Consider the following 22981-nt stretch of genomic DNA (forward strand, 5'->3'; position numbering starts at 1 on the left):
CTTAGAATATGAATATCTCTACAATCAATGCATTTCTGGATGACATAATTTTGTGGTATCTCAATATTGATTTTCATCAAAAAAAAAATTATATGTACAAATTTATTATTTCTTCCAACGGCCAAACAAAAATCTGAATTACTTGGACCAAAGGTCACTCCAAATGTATTTCTTCATATAGTGCTCTTTATTTAAAACGTTTTATGGTAAAACAGTGTTTTAAGAAACAGGAAAAAGCAGGATGAATGTTTAGTTTGTTGGGGAGAACGAACTGAAATCTTGCTAGGGCTGAAAACTCAGGATGGTCCCTTTAAACACTGGATTTTGGGTGTGCTGTGTACCCTCTGAACCATCCCCCACAATCCATGCCTGTTTACAATGAGATTTAAGATTGATCACCCTTGGTGGACCAGTTGGGTGTTTTCTCTATCCCATCAGGTCAGGTCATGTCATGGGTTTTATGTGCACATTCAGAGTAGGCTGTTGTAGTGCATGCCTGTCATGGACGCAGGTGCCGGCCTTGGCCGGCTCCTCCATCCAGACAGGAAAAGGGTTGGGGTGGTTGGGAGAGGGGACCACCTCCGCTGGCAAATGCGAGGGAGCACAAGCAGCCCGACCGAGGTCAGTACCGGGCGGGGACTATCCCAACATGTACTCCAATAGCCGATGATTAATTAATCAGTGTGCTCCAGTGGTGTTGTTAAAACAAACTTTAACTTTTTTTTTAACCATGATTGATATATCACAGTCTGTTCTGTGTGGTGTGATTTAGTGTACTATCTGTGGGAATTATCAAAGATCCTTTGTTGTTCTTTGGTAGAAGTAGCCTTTGTTGTGTTGGCTGGTTTTTATTCTCACTCTAGATCATATGTCATAGTAGCTGCATGTGTATAGTAAACACCAAATAGCTGTCTTATAAATGTGCTGAGGGGTCATTACAAACATTCCTTTAATATTTCTGTGCTTTTCCCCCAACCCTACCAAGCCAATATTCTGACCCATTATTGCTCTCTCCCTTGTAAAATAATTGCATTGTGCCCCTGAAATCCCTATTTAAGGACCATGTGTACTGCTCTAGTATATGTTTTAAATGCTTATCCAGTCTTTATTTTGCATCATTCCATTTCTGTTTAACAGGTGTGTAGTATAGAATGTTACATTATGTTGGATTTTAGTCACTTGTTTTCCTTTTACAAAATCATTCAGATGAGTTTATATATATATATATATTCAAATACAACGTAATTTAACTGTAAATGACTAGATATATAAATGACAAGATATATAAATGACTAGATACATTCAAAGCTAAAACAGGTCGTTCAAACTCTGCTTTAATTATAATACAAGTCTGAACATTTAGTCTAGACTATGGCTTTTTAAAAATGGAATTTGATCATGCCTGTAGTAATTTAAGTTTTTTGCTACAGCTAATCAAGTATAACACGAATGCATTTTTGTGTAGAAGACCTGCTTCAGTGTTATAATTACATGTAGGTTAAGTGACATAGGCCGGTTTCTTAAATAGAGTTAAATATTATTCATGTTCCTGGCTATAATCAGGACTTTAGATCTCTCTAATTTGGGCGCAACAGACTTTTTGTCTATTCCAAGAACACCAAAGCCATTTTTGTGCAGTAATGTTAATAGCTGGTATAGAGTTGTACATATTCAGAAATGCATTTCAAATTACTTTAATCTAATTACAGATTAACATTCTATAGATTTTGAGATGAAATGTTTTGAGATTAGCATGTTTGTACTTAATTTGAGCTTGCTTGCTTTGGGCACACCTCGGCTTTAATGCAATCTAAAGCCCTGATAATTTTTTGTGTGAATAGTGATGAATACATAAATCAGTTTTGTAAATAACGTGTACTGTAACCATAACAATATTACGCACAAACAAAAAATGCATAAACGTATTTTTAATTTCTTTAGAGCTTCCATCATTTATTTACAATTTTAGTAAAATAATAATTCTTCCTCCTTCCTAAATTGACAAAAATACATTGTAACTGAAATATGAATTGGGATTTGCTAGTCAATAATTCTTACTGGGTTTTTTTCTAAAACACTAATTAATTGTACAAAATATTTTCATAAATTAAAAGCTCTAATCATGAAGACTGATGATGAAGTTTAAATAACTATAATATTGTTGATACTTCTATCTGGTTGTTTGTGTACTATTTTCTGATGGAATTAGTGTACATATGTATAATTGTTATCTTTGTTAATATTCTAAATAACTGTTTTTGTTTTTCCTAAACCTTTATCAAGAGAAAAAGTTTTTAATATTATTCTTTGGTCATAGGGTAAACAATAAACAGTTGTACTTATTCATTGGGTACCGACCTCGGTGGCGTTGTGGTAGGCCATCGGTCTACAGGCTGGTAGGTACTGGGTTCGGATCCCAGTCGAGGCATGGGATTTTTAATCCAGATACCGACTCCAAACCCTGAGTGAGTGCTCTGCAAGGCTCAATGGGTAGGTGTAAAGCACTTGCACCGACCAGTGATCCATAACTGGTTCAACAAAGGCCATGGTTTGTGCTATCCTGCCTGTGGGAAGTGCAAATAAAAGATCCCTTGCTGCTAATCGGAAGAGTAGCCCATGTAGTGGCGACAGCGGGTTTCCTCTCAAAATCTGTGTGGTCCTCAATCATATGTCTGACGCCATATAACCGTAAATAAAATGTGTTCAGTGCGTCGTTAAATAAAACATTTCTTTTATTCATTGGGTATTGATGTTCGGCACTCTCTTGGATATGCATGGTTAGTATAATGCAGCATTTGAATTTTTGACATTCAGGTCATTTTGCAATGGCAATTTATTGCAGATAATTCCATAGTAAATACCTGATAATTATTTTTTTTAAAGATATTTACGGCAGCACTACTGATTGCGATCACAAACTTTGATGGCTGAAGTTATAAGACTCTGGAACAGATTTAGTACATGTTTATTCAGATGATTATGTATATAACATTTTTGTTTAAAAAAATTTTTTACTTATTTATTTATTTATTTATTATTAAATACTTTGTACACATGATTGAAGCATTAGAACATTAATGGGTTGGGGCTGTTTAAGAAAAACAGTGCATTCAAATAATATTTGTACTAAACTTATTGGAGGTACATGTAATACCAAACTAGCCTGTCCCTGTTACATGTATACAGTCTAATAACTATTTTTATTGCTCACCTAATGTGTATTTGATTATAGCAACTAACACTAAAATATGTGTCATTAGCAAATAACACTAAATAACATTGTCACTGAACTAATGAAATTATTAATCTAAACAGCTACAGGTTTGACAAATGCTAGATTAAGCAGCATATGATGGTATATAAGATGATAACACACTAACATGTATGTATTACTAACATCTAGATGTAGTAATTTTGAATTAACTTAACACTGCAATATTATCATTTAACTACATGAAATATATATGAATGTGCAATGTATTCTTAAATTTTGTGTTGTGAAGAATATTGACATACATATAATTAAATTTCAATTATATTCATTACAATTTAATGTTATTCCATTGATCCAGCCGTAGCAATGTGAGTTTGTTCATTTCTCTGTGGAACTGGGTATGAATAAAAAAAAAAAAAAAATCATTCACAAACTTGTATGTGAATGGCTTCGCCGATTCACATAGTTTCCAGATGATTTTTTATTTATTTTTCATACCCCAGCGAACATGTAAGAAATAACAGAAAATCCTTAATTAATACTGCTGTATTATCATTAAACTAACAACATGAAATATTTGTGAATGTGCAATGTATTCTTAAATTTTATGTTAGTAGTGAAGAATATACATACATATATCGTGGATTTCTGTTTTTTAATGCGAAATGGTTGTTAAAAATTAGATATTAAAGTTTTTCAGGATTTATCCAGAATTACATATTTTTAGTGGTCCTTACAGTGTTTCCATGTTTTCCATGTTTGTCCAGATTTGTTTATATTCTTCATCCAAAACTTAACGTATATAGTTTTGGCTGATGTTGTGCATACATTCTGAATGGGGGATTGCCATTTTAGATCATTGTGCAACCCTAACCGCAGGGCCAGTTTCCAGATTTGTTTTTGTAATCCACTTTCATTTCTGAAAATGTATACAATGTCTGTTATTTGTCAGTTACTGTATTTGCAGTGAATCTTTGCTAGTATGTTGAAGTGCAGGCAGTTTTGGAATCAAAATCATTTATGTTTGGTGGGAAAAGTGGGTTGATAAAATTATTTACAGTATGTTTTTTGTTCTCATTCTGTAATACTGGTATGTTTTTGAAATAATCTCCTTGAGTTCTGATTGACTCATAAAATTGTTAAAGAATTAAGAAAACCAAAAGTCAAAGAATTTTTTGTTTATTTTATTCATATCACCTACCTGTTTCTAGTTGATAATAATGAATTTAGTATTTATATTTTTGGAGTAGACCACTCAAATTTAACAACAATTGCGGATGATTTTAGTAAGCAATACAAATAAACATTTTGGGGAACAACATGAAATATTTGGGAATTATTCAGGGTGGGGTGGGTATAGGGATCATGTTTTGTTTTACTGCTTAAATACAGAATAGGACAGTTGTCAAGAATTCATCTCCGATTAGAAAGACAACACATGTGAATAAAAGCAGAAACACTTCATTTATGTGTACCAGTTTGCAGTCATGGTTATTTCAAAAAGTATGGTAACAGTAAAAAACTATTTTTGAAGGTGGATTGACAAATGAGAGTATCGGAGTAATTAACTTTCAGTATATAAGACTGTACTTTTCAACACATTTAAAAAAAAAAACGAAATGTTTCAAAACATGTTCTTAAGCAGTTTTGGCAATCTTAAGTATCAATCGGATCAATAAAAGTAAGAAATTACTGTAGCTGATTGTAATACAGTAATAATGAGCTTTTTTTTTTCTTCTTCATAAATTGTATGATTTCTCTTCAGACCAGATTTTTATTCTTATTTTAAAAGAACAAAGACAGATTGTAGGCAGTTGTTCATTGGACGTTAATTGTTGCATGATGTTGACCTGCTGTAGCATAATGTTGACATGTAGCATAATGTTGACATTGTCATACAACTTCCATTTAAAGCATTTTCAGTGGTGTATTTCTGTTTATGTACTGTGACACGAGTAACGAACAATGAATGTACAGTGTTTTTATATTTGTTTTAACATCGTAAGAAGTCAGTTGTCATAGCATTCTTTATATTTTATAAGGATATGACTTGGATTGTTTTGACGTTATAAATTATTTTGTGTGGTGTCTTAATGGCTGTAGAAGCCTCGATCACCAGTGTCATACTATTGTTACATTAGTGTTGATTGTTATCAGCTTCTTGTTGTATTATGCCTCTATACATTTTTATTCTACATTTCTGTATATTTATCTTCATTAACACATCATCTATGGTTAGCATCTATAATATGTATTAATAAATTATGAAATAATTATTATGTTATGTTGTTTTTGTTGTTGTTGTGAAGAAATGTACCTAGCCTAAAATAATTAGAGATAAATGGCAGTAGAAATGGCTTAAATCGGATCAATAAAGTTAATGTTTGAATATTTTGGAAGTATCATAACATTCCATGATGGGTCGTCCCAATTTTGAATAGGGATGGGAGTTATTCTACCGCGGGCTGTGATGTCACAGTCAACAAGGGAAATTACTCCGTCACATTTATCAACAAACGAAAAAGTTCCTTGTCCGCTAACACTGTATAACAAGACTGTCCAAAATGAACAACAGTTTGTTAAGTAATTGCATCATTTCTTTTTTTCATTAGGACACCAAAAAAAAAAAAATTATTTAAAAAAACTTGCTTTTGCAAATAAATCGACGTGTTGTAATACACGACACGGTTACTCAACTTTCATTTTTACAATGTAGAATTTTTGTGACCCCACCCCCCTTTACAAAATCCTTGATCCGCCCTTGGATATTTATAGTAAACTACATGCCATAAATGTGTTGCCCTGGGATGGGCGTACCTGAACCTTGTAGATGGGCACATTGATAAGAGTTTACGATTCCGTTCATGTTACCACACTTATTATTTCGGTGTTTCAAAGGCTTGTGTTTCATTGGACGTGAACAAAAAAAAAATGGTTAGTTGTGGAAACAAATTCAGTAGTCCGAAGGGCCTAACATGCCTGGTTCTCCAATAAACTCCCGGACCATGTGTACAGCCTACACTCATGTGTGTTGAGTTATGACGTAGGACACTTCTAAAGGTTGCTATTGGGTTTCTTGTGTAGGAAAAAGAGGCGGGATGTAGCCCAGTGGTAAAGCGTTCGCTTGATGCGCATATCGATCCCTATCATTTGGGCTATTTCTCGCTTCAGCCAGTGTACCACGACTGGTATATCAAAGGCCGTGGTATGTGTTATTCTGTCTGTGGGATGGTGCATATAAAAGATCCTTGCTGCTAATTGAAAAGAGTAGCCCATGAAGTGGCGACAGTGGGTTTCCTCTCTATATCTGTGTTGTCCTTAACCATATGTCCAACGCCATATAACCTTACTTAAAATGTGTTGAGTGCATCGTTAAATAAAATATTTCCTTCCTTCTTGTGTAGGAGGTGGGACATAGGCTAGTCCAGTAGGAAAATTGTCCTGATGTGCAGTGAATTTAGGATCAATCCCAGTCTCGGTGCATTTGGTTATTTTTCGTTTCAACCATTACACAATGACTAGTATACCAAAGGTGGTATGTGCTATCCTGTCTGTGGGATGGTGTATATAAAAGATCCCTTACTACAAATGAAAAAATGTAGCGAGTGTCTTTCCAAGACTATACATATACGTATATATGTCAGAATTACCAAATGTTTCACAAATGTTAGCCGATAATAAATAAATAAATGCATGCTCTGGTGGTATCATTAAACAAAACCTTTAACTTTCTTCCTGTGTATTAATGATTAGTATGTGAAATATTTGAACATCAGTGAACCAGTAATGGGATACTGGAGAAGGGAAGCGGAAGAAGGAAGGAAGGAAATGTTTTATTTAACGACGCACCCAAAACATTTTATTTACGGTTATAGGATATAAATTAAACCAAGTCCATCAAGAACAATTGATCCTGTTCCCCATATTGCACCTCAGTCAATCACTCTACTACTGACCTACATTCTACTATTCTTTAAAGCCTTAAAAACATGTTTTTTGGGAACATCCCTCATCCAAACATTAGGTAAGGTAGCCTGGTACGTTTACCGTCTTTCTTTTTTTAATACTCTAGAAAAAATTAATCCAGAAAGAAAATGAGTAAAGCCTAAATCTCATGCGACGCTGTCCAATTGAGTCGCACCGTGTAGTGTGTGTTGAATAAACAGTCATCTGTAACTGATTTTTAGTCTTCCCGACAGCATTTGACACAACAATTTCATTTCATTTTAACTTATTTTCGTGCTTATATCCAATAAAGGTTCAAGCATGCTGTCATGGGCACACACCTCAGTTATCTATCTAGGACAGTGGGTTAGTGGTTAGTGAGAGAGAAGAGGGTTTAGTGGTCTTACAGCTACCCATTGAGGCGTTAAAATTCACTCTGAATGGGAGCCGGTACCAGGCTACGAACCCAGTACCTGCCAGCCTTATGTTCAGTGGCTTAACCAGTACGCCACAAAGGCCTGTGACACGACCAAACTTTTTCAGTCACAGACAACGGCCGTCATAAAGTGTTACCGGGTCGTGGCTCATGATGTGATGTGACCATTCTGACTTCAGCTGAGTCATGTTGTCTAATATATGATCTAAGCTTAATATAATCTAAAAACATTTATGGTCAACACTGTTTTTATTAGGTACAAGTAGAGTCTGGTTCCTGCAAAACACAATTATTTTAATTAAGGCATAATTAAATCGAGCACATAAGAATCTCTGTAATAAACGACATACGTTTTTTTTTATGCTTTACTTTATGTACATGTACCTGTTTATTTCAGGTAAACCTCTTCATAAAAAGGTTGCCCTCATCACAGGATCTACGAGTGGTATAGGAAAGGGGATTGCTGAGAGCCTTGCTAACCATGGTTGTGATGTGATAATCAATGGGTTTGGCGATCAGGAAGAAATTAAAAAACTTTGTGCAGACATTGCCATGTAAGTCCAGCTTCACAGTATCATGAAGTTATTATTTTATATATATATATATCAAATTAAAGTCTCAGTTGGCAGGATTCGAACCTACTGCACTGATTCACATGGCATTTGACAGTCCGAAGCCTTAACGGCTTGGCTAACGGGCCATAATATGTGCATATGGTGCATATACATGTATTATGATATATCCCTTGCTGCTCCTTCGATACATTTTTAATAATGTTTATAAATATTATAGTAAGAGAATTCCTGTTCGAAATTTGTACATGAAAGGCAGTGTCCAATTAAACAAAAATCAAATCCATAACCAGCTAATATGTTCTGTTTTGTTTTTATTACGTACCTGCAAATTATTTTCCAGCAGAAAGCCTGCCAGTCCTTAAGTCAGGTTCTCATTATGTAATTTGTTGCACTGCTCGACTTGTTGCATGTGATTTGTCATGACACACAGGACATGATCTAATTGGCTTGTCGTATAAGACTAATGTCATTCCGATTGAGGTGTTCTCACAGTACGATTCAATCAGATGCAACAAGTCGGTGCGACTAATTGCGTAATTAGAATGCCCATTTACGACATACTATTGACCAAATCCTACACATTAACATTTATGATGGAAATAAAAAATGCTGTTTAAACAATTTATGTATGCATACCCACTCCTTCCGCCAACTCCAAAAAGAATCTAGGCATATTTTCAAAGTAGACTCAGTATTCCATAATTATTTCAGGACATATTCAGTGAGAGCTGAGTTTGTTGGAGCAGATTTATCGAAGGTTCCTGAAATTGAGGACTTGCATGAAGCCATTCTGAAGCTGTTTCCAGAAGGGTTGGACATACTGGTAAATAACGCAGGTCTCTGTCTTCAAATCAAGGTTTCTCTCTGTTAGTTTGCATTAAAAGTGACTTGGGGGCTGAAAATATCAACATGTACAGATCTGTGTAATGTTATACAGCAAAGCAGGTTTAGTAAAAAAATTATTGTAATGAAATTTTGAAATATTATTTTTATTTTGTAATAAACCTCATATATGTGGATATCATGGGTACCGCCATGATTGATGCAAGGTAAGGCATCGGATGCACTCCCTCCAGTAGCCTTTCATAAGCCAAGGGGTCATTAAAATATTACGTAATGCTCTGTCACTACAAAAATGTATAATGTAGGTATTTATAGCTAGACGTGTGTACAAACAATAAAGATTATAAATCGAGTTGAAATGTGTATCTGCACTTTCCCAAATTGTAAAACTGTATGTTAAAATTATATTACTTCCATCGCATGACTTTTTGTGAATGGGAACTGGGGGGTGGGGGGTGGGGGGGGGGTGATATCTCCAAGCATTATGTAATATTTTGGGTGTTGTATGGTCTAGCATTATGGATCGTTACAGGGGGAGGGAAGGTGTCTAATTTTGACAAAAATAGTGTTACATAATATTTGAACAGTCCCTAATATTGCTGGTAAATATTGATTTAAAATTGTTGCCTTTGAGTTGTGTTACCAGCATTGGTTTTATTTACCTACATGTAAGCAAGCAAAGGTTAGCTTATATATAAATTCAATAACTCAATTTAAAGGAAGGAAGGAAGAAAATGTGTTATTTAACGATGCACTCCACAATTTTATTTACGGTTATATGGTGTCAGACATATGGTTAAGGACCACACAGATATTGAGAGAGAAAACCGGCTGTCACCACTTGGGCTATTTTCGATTAGCAGCAAGTGATCTTGTATATGCACCATCCCACAGACAGGGTAGTACATACTACAGCCTTTGATATGCTAGTCATGGTGCACTGGCTGGAACGAGAAATAGCCCAATGGGCCCACCGACGAGGATCAATCCCAGACCAACCGCGCATTGAGTGAATGCTTTACCACTGGGCTATGTCCCACCCGTAACTCAATTTAAAAGCATATGACAGGTTTTGTGATGAAGAGCAGGCTTAACAAAATGTGACTAATTTCCTGAAAAATGTATCTTTTTCCTGTTGGCAGGTATACAACATTTGAGTCCAGTAGAATCGTTTCCGGTGGAGAAATGGGATTTTATGATTTCACTCATGTTGTCTGCTCCCTTCCATCTGACCAGGCTCTTCCTGCCATACATGAAGCAGAAGGGTAAGAATGACACAAATGAAATACCGCAAAATTGTAAAGTTTGGCTTTACACTCCCATTCAAAATCCACTCGCATGATAGTTTTACACTTCTATTCAAAATCCACTCGCTGACAGTTTTACACTCCCATTCAAAATCCACTCACTGATGTTAGTTTTACACTCCCATTCAAAATCCACTCACTGATGTTAGTTTTACACTCCCATTCAAAATCCACTCACTGACAGTTTTACACTCCCATTCAAAATCCACTCACTGACAGTTTTACACTCCCATTCAAAATCCACTTGCTGACAGTTTTACACTCCCATTAAAAATCCACTCACAGACAGTTTTAAACTGCCATTAAAAATACACTTACTGAGGTTTGTTTTACAATGCCATTCAAAATGCACTCATTTAGATAGGTTTTGCACTGCCAATCCATTCACTGAAGTGGGTTTTATAAGTGGAAGTTATCATCGTACTGTTTGATGAGTCTGCTGCAATTATGAAATCACTGCAGTCAAGAAATCTGTATGTTTACTTTTATTACTGTTTGATGCATTCTAAGCAATAATTACAGATAGGTAATAAATAAAAAATATATATATATATATTTTTTTAATCCTAGTGCCACCTTTCCTTTCTCTCCTTTGAATTCCATCTGATTTCTTCCCGATCTGGCAACTCCTCCTATCTTTCAACTTCTTTCGCTGGCCACCTCCACATCCCAGTCCTTGTCTCTCCAACCGCAACAGGTGCTTGTCTCTTGTGGCTATCTGTGCCACACACCTGTTCCCCATCAGCTTTTAGCTGTGGGCTTAGTCTGACCACTTCGGGGAGTGTTCAGTAGTTACTTCTGGCATTGTTAAGAGGCACTTGTAACCATCTTCTATGCACCCCTACTACCGGCAGTCGTTAGTTAGTGCCGTGGGTCAGACCAGCTTTATTAACGGTAGAGGACGAGGATGCCAGGTGGGTGCAGGGATATACACAGAGACTGCACCCATGGAGGAAGTTGAGACAGGTAGGCGATGGTGTGGACAGCTCAGAAGACAGAGTCGGAGGAAATTGACAGAAAGGGTCGAAACAGATTGAAATCGTGGGAGAAATAGGAAAGTTTTTTTTTTTTATATTAAGATAATGAGAATGATAGGCAGAGGGTGATAGATGAGAAAGATGAATGAATGTGTGAGCCAGCTTTGACGGGATTTGAACCACTGTCATCAGCTTGATTGTCCAGCAGCTTATTCCACTAGACCACAGACCTCACTATAAATAAAATATTACACTTCCTTCAGTTCAATACAATTTTTTTTTAACTCTTACCAAAAATAATTAAATTGAAAGTCATATAGAATACTTTTATTTATTATTCCAATATCAGACCTTAGCTTCTCATCTTCCACATACACACTGCATACATCTTTTGTCAATTTGTACATATAAAAATTTAATTTCTCTTAGCAATGTTAATCAGTTTGGTGTAATTTTTCTCAACAATAAAAAGAAAAGGTTATTAATTTATGTAAAATATTTTTAACCAAATATTTTTTGCCATATCTTTTCTTTTGACAGTGTAAGCTGTTGAGTATCAGGCAGTTTAGCACTGATAATTTGATGAATAAACATTTTTATGAACTGTTTCATTTCAGGCTGGGGGAGAATAATAAACATATCATCTGCCCACGGACATGTAGCATCACCTAATAAGTGTGCTTACGTCTCTGCCAAGCATGGCCTGATAGGACTCACAAAGGTTTGAGACTCATTCTGAATCTATCTCCAGTTTAAAAGCTTTTGTCACTTTCCATTGAATCTTACCAGTTCAACACAGCAGAATAGTCAAATAAAACACTAGTCAAGTAATAAGTTAAAAGTTACCACATAAACTTATGAGTAATATGTGCATGGTGATTTGCACACTTTCAACATTTTGATTGACAGCCATTAGTTCTGAATGAATGAATGTTTAACAACATCCAATAATCTCAAATATGATAGCACAATGGTATCTCTGCTGTCAATCAAAACATTGAAATTTGGCAAATAACCATGCATACCACAATTACGTTTTGGTAACCTAGGTGATGGTGCATGACCAATAAGGAAGTTTGGCTCAGTGAGAGGTGGAGTTTGAAAGATCTGCGGTTATAGAGATTTATTGCACACGTCTGTCAATGGGAAAATAACCAACCTAAGCATTATACAGTATTCAGTAATTGCCACAACATTGTTTAAAACCATCACCATATTGCTTTTTTCCAAAACAATTAAAAGACATCCTTATCACATTTTCAAAGCTGTTAATGTTTCTGAAACCGAATACTTGATCATAAATCATAAAGTAAGCTTTTTTTTGCTTGCTTGTTTTTTTAAAACCTAAATCCTGAATTTATTAAAAAAAAATGTTGCTTTTTTGTTTTGTTTTGTTTTCTTTTTAAATCGCAATTGTACAATCCTGTATTTTTATTTATAAATCAAAGTTTTATTCAGATTGTGTTTTATTTTTCTGTAGACGGTTGCTGTAGAAGTTGCTGGATCGGGAGTGACGTGTAATGCTATTTGTCCAGGTTATGTGGAAACACCATGTAAGTTCATTGACCATGTGTTTAGTGCAGGAATAGGCGACCTCCAGTTGTCAGTTTGTTTGTTTATACTTATGTTCATGCTTATATCCAATTAAGGTTTAAACATGCTGTCCTAGGCACACACCTCGGTTATCTGGGCTGTCTGTGTTAGTGAGAGAGAAGTTGGTGTTGTGGTTGTACACCTACCCAATGGATGGATGCTGGTTCCAGGTTCTAATAGACCAAATCAATTCCTATTGCCGATAATGTTAACGTTTACTAATAAGACTGATATAAGCAGCGTTTCAACACACCCAGTAAGTACAGCAATAGAAAGTGTGGCACCTCACATCTAATCTACCTGCAAGAAAATGGGGGGTCACGTATCATTTAAGAGATTTAATTAATGTTTTTAATAGCAACCGTCATTTTTGCTGAAAATTGCACTTCCATTTTTGGGGGTACCCCGCATTAGTTTCAACCTCTGGTATATACTGCATAACAACTGTATGACAAATAAAAGTGTATTTATTTATTGTCAATGAATAATAGTATTTGCACAAATAATCAATGTCACATATTACTACCAATCACACCCACAGCTGCTTTTACTCCGTAAATATTTGACGGTGCACGTCGAACTCTGACACGGAACTCTCTTCTTTGGTACTATGCAACCTCCAGGATGCGAACACAGTACCTACCAGCCTTAAGTCTAGTGGCTTAACCATTACACCACCAAGGCCGGTACTGTAAGAGTTGGTAAGATTACTCTTTTAGCAGGGTTTACATATGAATTGAATTTGAATTGCTGCATATTTCATAATAAATTTGTCACGGTGAATGAAGGTGCTTAATAATTGATTTTTTTTGTGTATGTTTTATTTTACCAATAACAATTAAGTGCTTTTACCATGGGCCTAACGATATTGTATTCTAATTTTATTATTTCCAAACATTTACTGCCATCAAAATATAAATTTTATAATGAAGTTAATTAGTTAAGTTGGGAGGTATTTGTATTGTTTTTCTGTTGGTTATTGTTTTGCAGTTTCATGTTTTATGAATTTGTTATTTTTAGTCCCCTACTTTTATCTTCATCTTTTTGTCTGTTCGTCCATCCATCTGTCTGTCCCACACATCGTCTTCCAGATGTTTTTTTTTTCACTGTGCCTTGAGATATTGAGCTGAAATTATGTGTATAGTTTTATCATGTACTGTTACAGATCAAGTTTGACTTTATGGTGAATTATCCCATTTTGACAAAGTTATGGCCCGTAAACTTAGGAGATACAATAATTTGTTTTCAGGACTTTTATTTGTTGCAATGCCTCAAGATATCGAGCTGAAATTTTGTATATAGCTTTATCACATTCTGTTACAGATTAAGTTTCACTTTCATGGTAATTTACTCATTTGTCACAGAGTTGGGGCCCTTGAATTTAAGAGATAGGAACATTTGTTGGACCTGGTAGGGGACATGTACTGAAATGGCTTGTTTAAAAATAAAAAAATAATTTTGATTATGTTGTAGTGTTTTTGAAACAGGCAGCAGATCGGTCCAAAGATCAGGGAATATCCTTTGAACAAGCCAAGGTTTGTCACTAATAAAAAATTTTTAATTAGGGTCATCAGTTATTAACTACATTATGTTAGTTTTTACATTAGTTTTTTGTTAAATGCAAACAATATATATATATCACTATTTAGTAAAAAATAATTAGAGGCAGTAAATAAGAAATAAGGAAGGGCACATTAATACATGTATGTACTAGTTTTCTCCAGTCTGACAAAAACATCATTTTTAAATGGACAAGGGAACTTCTTTTTATATTTTCAGTGGCAGTTGCCTACCCCACCCCCACCATGGGTGTAAGCGGGATACCAAACATTAACAGTAGTATGACGAATTTGATCAGAAAATGTGTAGCCAAATTCAAGTAACATTTAGCTAAACAGAATTATTTAGTTAAAAAGCTATTCACATACAAATGACACACGGTTTAGTAATGAGCTTTTGGGCGAATTGATAATGGTATATATTTGCCAAATTCAACTTTAAATTGCATTTTGTGATGTGGCAAATGACATCTTAAACAATGCCCACTTTCCCACATGGTAGGGCCCAGAATTCATTAGTTATTTTCAGAACCTTTATATCTTGCTTTATAATCTTTAATTACAATGAAATGTTGCAAACAAATGTTTTCTGTTTTTGCAGAGTCAAATCGTTGGCATTCATTCATCAAAGGAGCCTGTGAAAATAGAACAGGTGAACATGTTTTCAGTTTTTGTGTTCTCATAATTAACTCGAAAAAAACCCGGCAATGCATGAACAACTAAGAATACTGTTAATACAATACAATTAATTAACAATGAGCAACAATCTACATTGAGGAGAAATTCGTTTTATGAATACGGCAACCTAATGATTTGTGTGGATGGAAGACAATAAGGTGGTCTTATAAGGATAGGTTGCAGCTTAAAATTGGTAATATGGGGTAGATGGATTAAAGGCATACTGTCACGGATTTAAGGACTTTATTTCTCTAAAAATAGATAATAAATAAACATTACATTAATTGTTCGAAACCAAATCTAGCTATCACATCACCTTAACTGAACTATGATGGAGTGAAATCCATGTCATCCCTCTGGGCAATTTTAGTTTTTGAATTATGGACCATTGCCATAATTCATTTATTTTTACAAAATGTTGTTAAAAAATGGAGTATGGTGGTTATGAAGATGGTTCAATAAAGGAACAAATCATATTATTTTTGTTCAAGTAATACTTTGTTAGACCATTAAATAGGTCAGTGGTCTGTGACAATATGCCTTTAATAGAACAGTAAGAGAACTTTAATTTGAATTACTATTGATTATTTTTCATTGTCGTGGTATTAATGAACATTTTTAATGTTTAAAAAAAAATGCATATTGTAATTACTGTGACCAGAATACATATAACTTATGGATGTTAAACAATATTGATTAATGTGTAAGCTAAATAACTTGCTTTAAAATGGGTATTTGTATAATACTCTTCCTAAAATGTGCAGCATTTTTTGCTAGCAAAATGTTTTTGATTTAAAGTATAGTAGATGATGTGACAGAATAGGGAGGTTGCCTCTTGCACAGGTTGAACTATTCTGAAAGGAGAAATGTCTTTGCAGGTTGGAGAAATTGCAGCATTCTTATGTTCTCCGGCAGCTGACCAGATCTTGGGTACATCGATAATGGTGGACGGAGGATGGACAATAAAATAATAAGACATGTTTATAATTAATTAAGACAGATAGAATAAGGCTGATCAAAGTTAGACATGTGTTTCCCATTTCTGTCCCACTCGAAATTAATGCCTGTCTGTTTGGAAAATATAAGAGTTATTTATCAACAATTCCTTACAGAGACCTTTCACATACTGGGTCACTGTGTAAATTAAAAGTGGAGTGCCTGTCTGAGCTGCTATGGGCAATAGAATTGATCACCATTAGTGGATTTGTCAGGGGTTTTCCCTTCCAGCCATTGACCAATGTCTGATCAAAAAGCTCTAAGAATTGGCATTTATTTTATAGAATAATGTACATCTATCATTATGAATTGTCCCCTTCAAGAGGGTGGGACGTACCCCAGAGGAAAAGCAATGGCCAGAACTAAAAAGAGAAGGGGGATCATGTTCTGTTGTGATTCTTTTGGTTTAGAGATATAAGTGGAAGAATCCAATACTGATATTTGTTAGAATGTCCATTTGATTAATCTCGATTAAGGATATTTTTCTCTCTTTTTTTCCTATTTTTCACCGCATCCATGGGATGTTAAGGGATTGGGAAACACACAGTTATACTGGATCACCCTGGAAAGTCCAGTCACCTCAGTGACACCCAATAGGAGATTCATTTACATTATTATTACAAGGTCAAACAAAAACAAATCTAAGTTTTTTCATTGATGTGTTTGATTTTAGTCCAGAGTCCGTGTAAAAATGGATAATGATCCTATATAGCAGTTTGCTACTAATGCTAATATGATATATGTTGTAATCCAGATTAGGACATTTTCGTTTAATTCACGCCAAAATCAGCTTACTCGTACTCTATGATGCAGACCATCTAAAGGTATTTCATCCTCCAAAGGAAAGCGCCCCCTCCCCCCCCCCCCGAGAAAATTGACGATAACACGCATGTGCACACACACACACACGTGTGTAATAGAAGCCACAATATACATGACAATTTTGAATCTTCCATTAATATATTCAATACTGTACTTAATCTATTTATCTCTGCACCAATCTGATTCCAGAAGAATGTGGATACAATCGTGAGTGTATGCAGCAATGACACTATCAGGTGCTTTCTCTGTCGAGAGCTGAATATGACCACAATAGTTGGTTCCAACTCTGTAAGAGGACAACAACTTGTATAATGCCTGCCAGTACAGCCGCAAAAAAAAAAAAAGAAAAAAAAGGACAACTAAAAGCGCACATGCATGTACACAGAATAACTTCTGTCAAAGCAACTAAGTACAAAAATATCGTTCAAATTAATTTAATGGTGAATATACTCGTAAGTATATAAGAAAATATTGTGTGAAATGCTCTAATCTGTAGGATCACATGGCCATCTTATTGAAATCGGATCTTACTGCATACAGTTTCCGTCAGTAGATCTGAAACAGCCCCTCTTTAATTCTATTCCAGGTGACATTTTATCTTTTAGTTCAAATTAATAGTCAATAAAGTAATGACTAATCACAGTTAACCTATTATACACTTCTGCCAATGGACATATCCACCATATCGGAAAAGGATACGATGATAGGGGTGAGGATGAGGATAGTGGGCTGTTGTTCACAGTCTATTTTATACTCTAGTGCATTCTGTACACAGTTTGATGCACACTAATGAATACATGCAAGTCTATGTGTATTACACTGTGTTTATCACACTGTGTTTGTAGGCCTATTGTCAAAATTGTGAATTAAAAAAAAAAAATCAGAATAAAGAATATAACCGATTATCGTGTTGAATTTGTATGTCAGACTTTATATATTAAGATATTAACTTGTGATATTATGCTAATTATAGATATGCACTGTGTAGGCCATTCATGCACGAAACTGCAAAAGACAGTGTTTAGATTACACATGATGTTTCATCCAAACGATTTTTATCGGGGACTATTCTGAGATTTTAACCATTGTAACGTTTTCCCAAATAATGAATACTTTTACCAGGTAAAGATACAGCTTTAATACAGTGCATTGTTAAGAATATTGGTGTTTATATTGAATGTGTTTCTGGTCCTAATGTTTGTAGTAGCTCAAATTTCATTTTACATAGGTTTTTGTTGTTTTTACATATAAAATTATTTGGAGGTAAAATACAGTTTTGACTACTAGTCTACAATAACAAAAAACACATTGTATTTATTGGCACTGCCATTTTAAACAAGAAAATGTATTTAATATGCAACTTTAGTTGTTAACAAAGCTTTGTTAGTCGAAAACTCAGCAGTCTCTTTAAATAATGGGGAAGGGGGGGGGGGGGGGGGGGGGGGATGTGGGCGAGATACTGAAAATAATTTAACAAACATTATTCACAGAAAAACCAAAGAGGTGCTTTGTCTACTACAAAACAAAATTAGATGGTTTTGGACTAACATCAAAAATCCATTGTATAATGCATTAAATATTAATAATTACTTCAGGGACAGATAACGATAACTGGAGAATAACACACACGCACACTGGCAGTCTGGGAAGGATTTTGTAAATGGGGGTGGGGTGGGGGGGGGGGTCGCAGAACACTAAAGAGTTCGATTTAAAACAAAGCAGAAAACAAAATGAAATAAAAAAATAATACTAAAACATTTGCAAAGAACGTTCTACAAAAAAAAAAAAAAAGTGTTTGGAAATTGCTGTTATTTTTCGTCTGTTTTATTTACCATCTAACTGCTGAGTGGGAAAACAAAACTATAATTTGTGTTCATTTTTCTTTCTCTTCTTTCTGGTCCCCAGAATGATCTTTTTATCAGATGTTATTTTTGGTGGATTTCTCTATTTTATTTTGGTTTGACTGTAGGTTGTTATTTTTAAGGGTTTATTTTTGTATTCACGCTTTTCAGGTTTTGATTTTTAATTAACCATATCACAAGAAGTTATTTTTTATACACAAATATGTACATACATGTACATTAGAGTAATTGCATGGAGGCCTATACCATATGTAAATAATGTATAACATATAATAATGTGAAGCAATGATTCAAGGCCCCAACCATGACTATTGTTGTTTCTGGGGACAATAAAACATTTATTAAATCTACTCTTTATCCATTGATCCCCCACCTCTACCCTCAGGTCCAACCGCTTATCCCTAAACTATTGGTTTCTATTAAAGTGGTTGGTTGTGAACACAAATTATTTTGTCAGTCAGTTTGTTGATTCAATCAGTCATAATATTCTACTATAATAGTCCTCAGCAGACAAGACCTAGCATTCATCCACAATGGGGGGGGGGGGGGGGGGGGGGGGGTAATCCACTGGTAAAGCGTTTGCTTGATGTGCAGTCGGTTTAGGATCGATCCCCGTCGGTGGACCCATTGTGTTATTTCTCGTTCCAGTCAGTACTCCACAACTGGTGTAACAAAGGCCGTGGTAATGTACTATCCTGTCTGTGGTATGGTGCATATAAAACATCCCTTGCTGTTAATCGAAAAGCGTAGCCCATGAAGTGACGACAGCGGGTTTCCTCTCTCAATATATGTGTGGTCCTTAACCATATGTCTGAATGAATGAATGAATGTTTAACGACACCCCAGAACAAAAATACACATCGGCTATTGGGTGTCACAAATGGTAAGTACTGACGCCATATATCTAAATAAAATGTGTTGAGTGCGTCGTTAAATAAAACATTTCCTTTCTTCTTCCACATTAAGGTCTTATCTTACATGGTAGCCCGAGTACTCTTGATTGTAAGAGGGCTAGACGGACATTTGGAAGATTATACGCTATCTCTCGGTTTCTTTCTGTAGTGTGGGTATTAGTGATTAATATGTGGATTTTTTTTTTAAATCAAGGTACTCGAAAATGATCGATGTAAACGTATTTGACGGCAAACATAGGATTGTTGTGGTATTAGAGTGGGAATCTTTGACAACTCTTTGGTGGGCTGCGACTGAAAGAAAATTGCATAGCTTGGTCTCTGACTGTGGTGTGTGTGTGTGTGTGTGTGTGTGTGTGTGTGTGTGTGTGTGTGTGTGTGTGTGTTATTGAGGGGTTTGTTTACATGTCAAATCAATTCTAGCACCACAACTTTAAAGGTCTTTATAGAAGTAGATTTTTTTATTCAGAGGTGTCTTATCTGAGGAGGACTACTATAGTGCCTTGTGCAGTCAGCCTAACTGGATGCAGCCTGCATGGTATTACGATTACGAGTTTTGGGGGCGTGTGTGTGTGGTGTATTAATGGCCTATGGGCGCCAAATTGAAATACCTCTCTGACGCGCGCAGTCATATGCACACACTGTACTGCTTTTGACGCCCCTGTACACACACACATACACACGCACGCACGCGCGTGCGCACGCACACAAACTAAACTCTGTCCGATTACGAATTCTGAGTTCCGGTTTCTGAACGACGAATGGTAAAAATCGATGATTTTTGTACAGGGGAATTCCCAATTATTGATTCAGTATTTAAAATTACAGTAGATGCCCTATTTCTTAATTATTTTGAAATAGCATAAAACCAGTAGGCCTATGCTTATGGAAAAAGAAAATGTTCGTTATTAAAATTAAAAAAAATAATAATTATATAACTACATTCAAGTGCTGTTTTGTTTTCATGGTAGTAACTTATATATATGCGTAATATTCACTGTTTCGTTTGTCGTAGAACATGGCTGTGTTGACTGCGTGGTGGGTTGATAAGCTCATCATAACGGGTTCGAATCCTCTATGATGTGCTTCTGTGAGCTGCGTACGCATGCTTCACGAAGTGCTCTATGGCATGGAGGAAAAACAACGTACTTTTTTGTAAATTAAAAAACAATGAACTTTTTTTTTCTTTTTTTTTTTTTTCTTCATTTATTTTTTATATAAAAAGTAATATTACATTGTAGCATCATATATTTGTATATATATATTATTAGCAATGATAGAACCATCATCGTCTTATATATTGTTTCCCTCTATTCTTTATTTATTTGGCCCGTTGGGCTATTTCTCATTTCAATCAATGCACCACGACTGTTATATTAAAGGCCATGGTATGTGTTATCCTGTCTTTGGGATGGTGCGTATAAAAGATCCGTTGCCACTAATGGAAAAATGTCGCGGCTTTCCTCTCAGAGACTATATCATGTCAAAATGACCAATGTGTTTTAGTGGTGTCGTTAAACAAAACAAAGTCACTTTTTAATGCAGGCAGATTTCTTCTTGTGCGCTGCTGTTGTCTTACTAAAAAAATATGTTTGGTTTTAGTAGGTTTTTTTTTTTTTTTTTTAGTTATCTCAAAAGGTCTGAAAATTCCAATAACAGGTAAACCATTTTTAATGGTCAGGTTCATATCCAGAAATCAGGAAAAATTAGTTTTCACAATATCATCAATGTTTTGCTTGCTAACTGATTTTTTTTTTTTTTTTTTTTTAATTAGTGTATGCTATTCAGCAAAGGTGTTATGTGCATTATTTTCTATTACTCAGCAAATGACGCTTCCGTGAATAAACAAATGTTTGATTACACTCCAGCACGAAGTTTTATTTATACAGTAATAACGACTAAGAGATCAATGCCTTCATTTTGGAATGATAACTTAAACTCTTATCCAAAGTGCATTACCTAGAGAGTATGTAAAACAAAACATGAATGTGAAAACTACTTTCTGTACTTGCCTGAAAAACTTCGCGTTATTTTTAGCCGCTTCAGAACTAGCAATCATTATCTACCGATTGAAACAGGCAGATGGCAGAATATTGAACAAAACAAAGAAGAGTACAATAAGTCCTCTCTGTAACAATGCAGTAGGCGATGAGTTCCATTAGTCATTTCAGTGTCCTCATTTTACTAATGAAAGAAGTACATATCTAAAGAAATATTTTTTTTATTTTTTTATTAGACCCAATACCTTTAAATTAAGTCAGCTATTTAACTCCACCAAAATATCAAATATAAACAAATTATGTACATGTAATTTGATTAACGACGTGTTTAAAAACATTTATCTTTCGTAAGTTACTTATTTGTAAGTTTGATTATATTACCTGTATATTATTGTGTACAGGTGTGAAAGTGACTAACTATATGTTGTAAATGTATTTAGTTATTTGAATGTTTTGTTGTATTATTATTTTAAGCGATATACTTGTTGCCGAAATGTTTGTAAACCACCTCAAATGTAACGCCGGTGGTGTTCAGAGTGAATAAAGTTCTGTTCTAGGGAAAAATACATCAGCTATTGGGTAACGACGCTTCCACGGATGAAACTCAACTCCGTTACACTCACAAACTAGATGTATTAGGGGCCGTCCATAATTTGTACATTTTCACGAGCGTACAAACCGTGCGGGGGGGGGGGGGGGGGGGGGGGGTGTTAAGGGGCCAGCGTACACTTTTGTTGAAAATAAAAAATGTCGATCAACATTTTTCATTTGGGGATGTACACTTTTAGAGGAGGGTGGTGGTCAAAAGTGTACTCTTTGTACACTTGTGAAAATGTTGAAAATTATGGACGGCCCCTTATAAAACATCGTCGAAATGCAGATCATTTATTAAAATTACAATTTTAACTTGTAAAATTTAAAGATGTGTTGTCGTTTTTTTCATATTGAAATTTACTCATGAAATTTCGAAATTCATATATATCATAGGCATTGTTTATTTACTTTTGGGTATTATTCCATTAAGTGCTAATTTTGAATACAAAGCAATATATAATTACTGGGAAGCATATAAAGTAAACATGATCATTGAATCGTGTTTGATTTAATTGATATACTAGTATTCAAATAAGTAATACAGAGTGAACTTCGTAAAACTCTTCGTTATGGGCATTATTAAAAAAAAAAAACAATGGCGTTAAGGACATCTACAATCATAATCTAACTCATTGTCTGAATAATTGATCATTCAACTTCATGTGAATG

The 22981-nt window shown here is 35.0% G+C and overlaps 1 protein-coding gene across 2 annotated transcripts; it reads left to right on the plus strand.

The window, feature by feature from the left end:
- Positions 1-5693: 5693 nt before the first annotated feature.
- On the plus strand, positions 5694-17847 carry LOC121367916 (D-beta-hydroxybutyrate dehydrogenase-like). 2 transcript variants are annotated; one of them, XM_041492369.1, is made up of 9 exons: positions 5694-5797; positions 7993-8149; positions 8882-9006; positions 10156-10278; positions 11915-12018; positions 12778-12850; positions 14364-14425; positions 15051-15101; positions 16006-17847. In XM_041492369.1, the coding sequence occupies exons 1-9, from the start codon at positions 5779-5781 to the stop codon at positions 16096-16098; spliced, it is 807 nt and encodes a 268-aa protein (XP_041348303.1). In that variant the 5' UTR covers positions 5694-5778; the 3' UTR covers positions 16099-17847. The 2 variants fall into 2 exon arrangements, with proteins under 2 accessions (XP_041348303.1, XP_041348301.1); XM_041492367.1 differs by lacking the exon at positions 5694-5797 and adding an exon at positions 5997-6148.
- The last annotated feature ends 5134 nt before the right edge of the window (positions 17848-22981 follow it).

The sequence above is a fragment of the Gigantopelta aegis genome, chromosome 3 (genome assembly GCF_016097555.1).
Source record: "Gigantopelta aegis isolate Gae_Host chromosome 3, Gae_host_genome, whole genome shotgun sequence".
NCBI lineage: Eukaryota > Metazoa > Mollusca > Gastropoda > Neomphalida > Peltospiridae > Gigantopelta > Gigantopelta aegis.

Bases quoted from the DNA above. Each gene is read 5' to 3' on its own strand.
- LOC121367916 (XM_041492367.1), top strand. From the start codon at position 6,079: ATGTTACCACACTTATTATTTCGGTGTTTCAAAGGCTTGTGTTTCATT. The intron at 10,279-11,914 runs GTAAGAATGACA...GTTTCATTTCAG, and splicing joins GCCATACATGAAGCAGAAGG to GCTGGGGGAGAATAATAAAC. The intron at 15,102-16,005 runs GTGAACATGTTT...ATGTCTTTGCAG, and splicing joins AGCCTGTGAAAATAGAACAG to GTTGGAGAAATTGCAGCATT.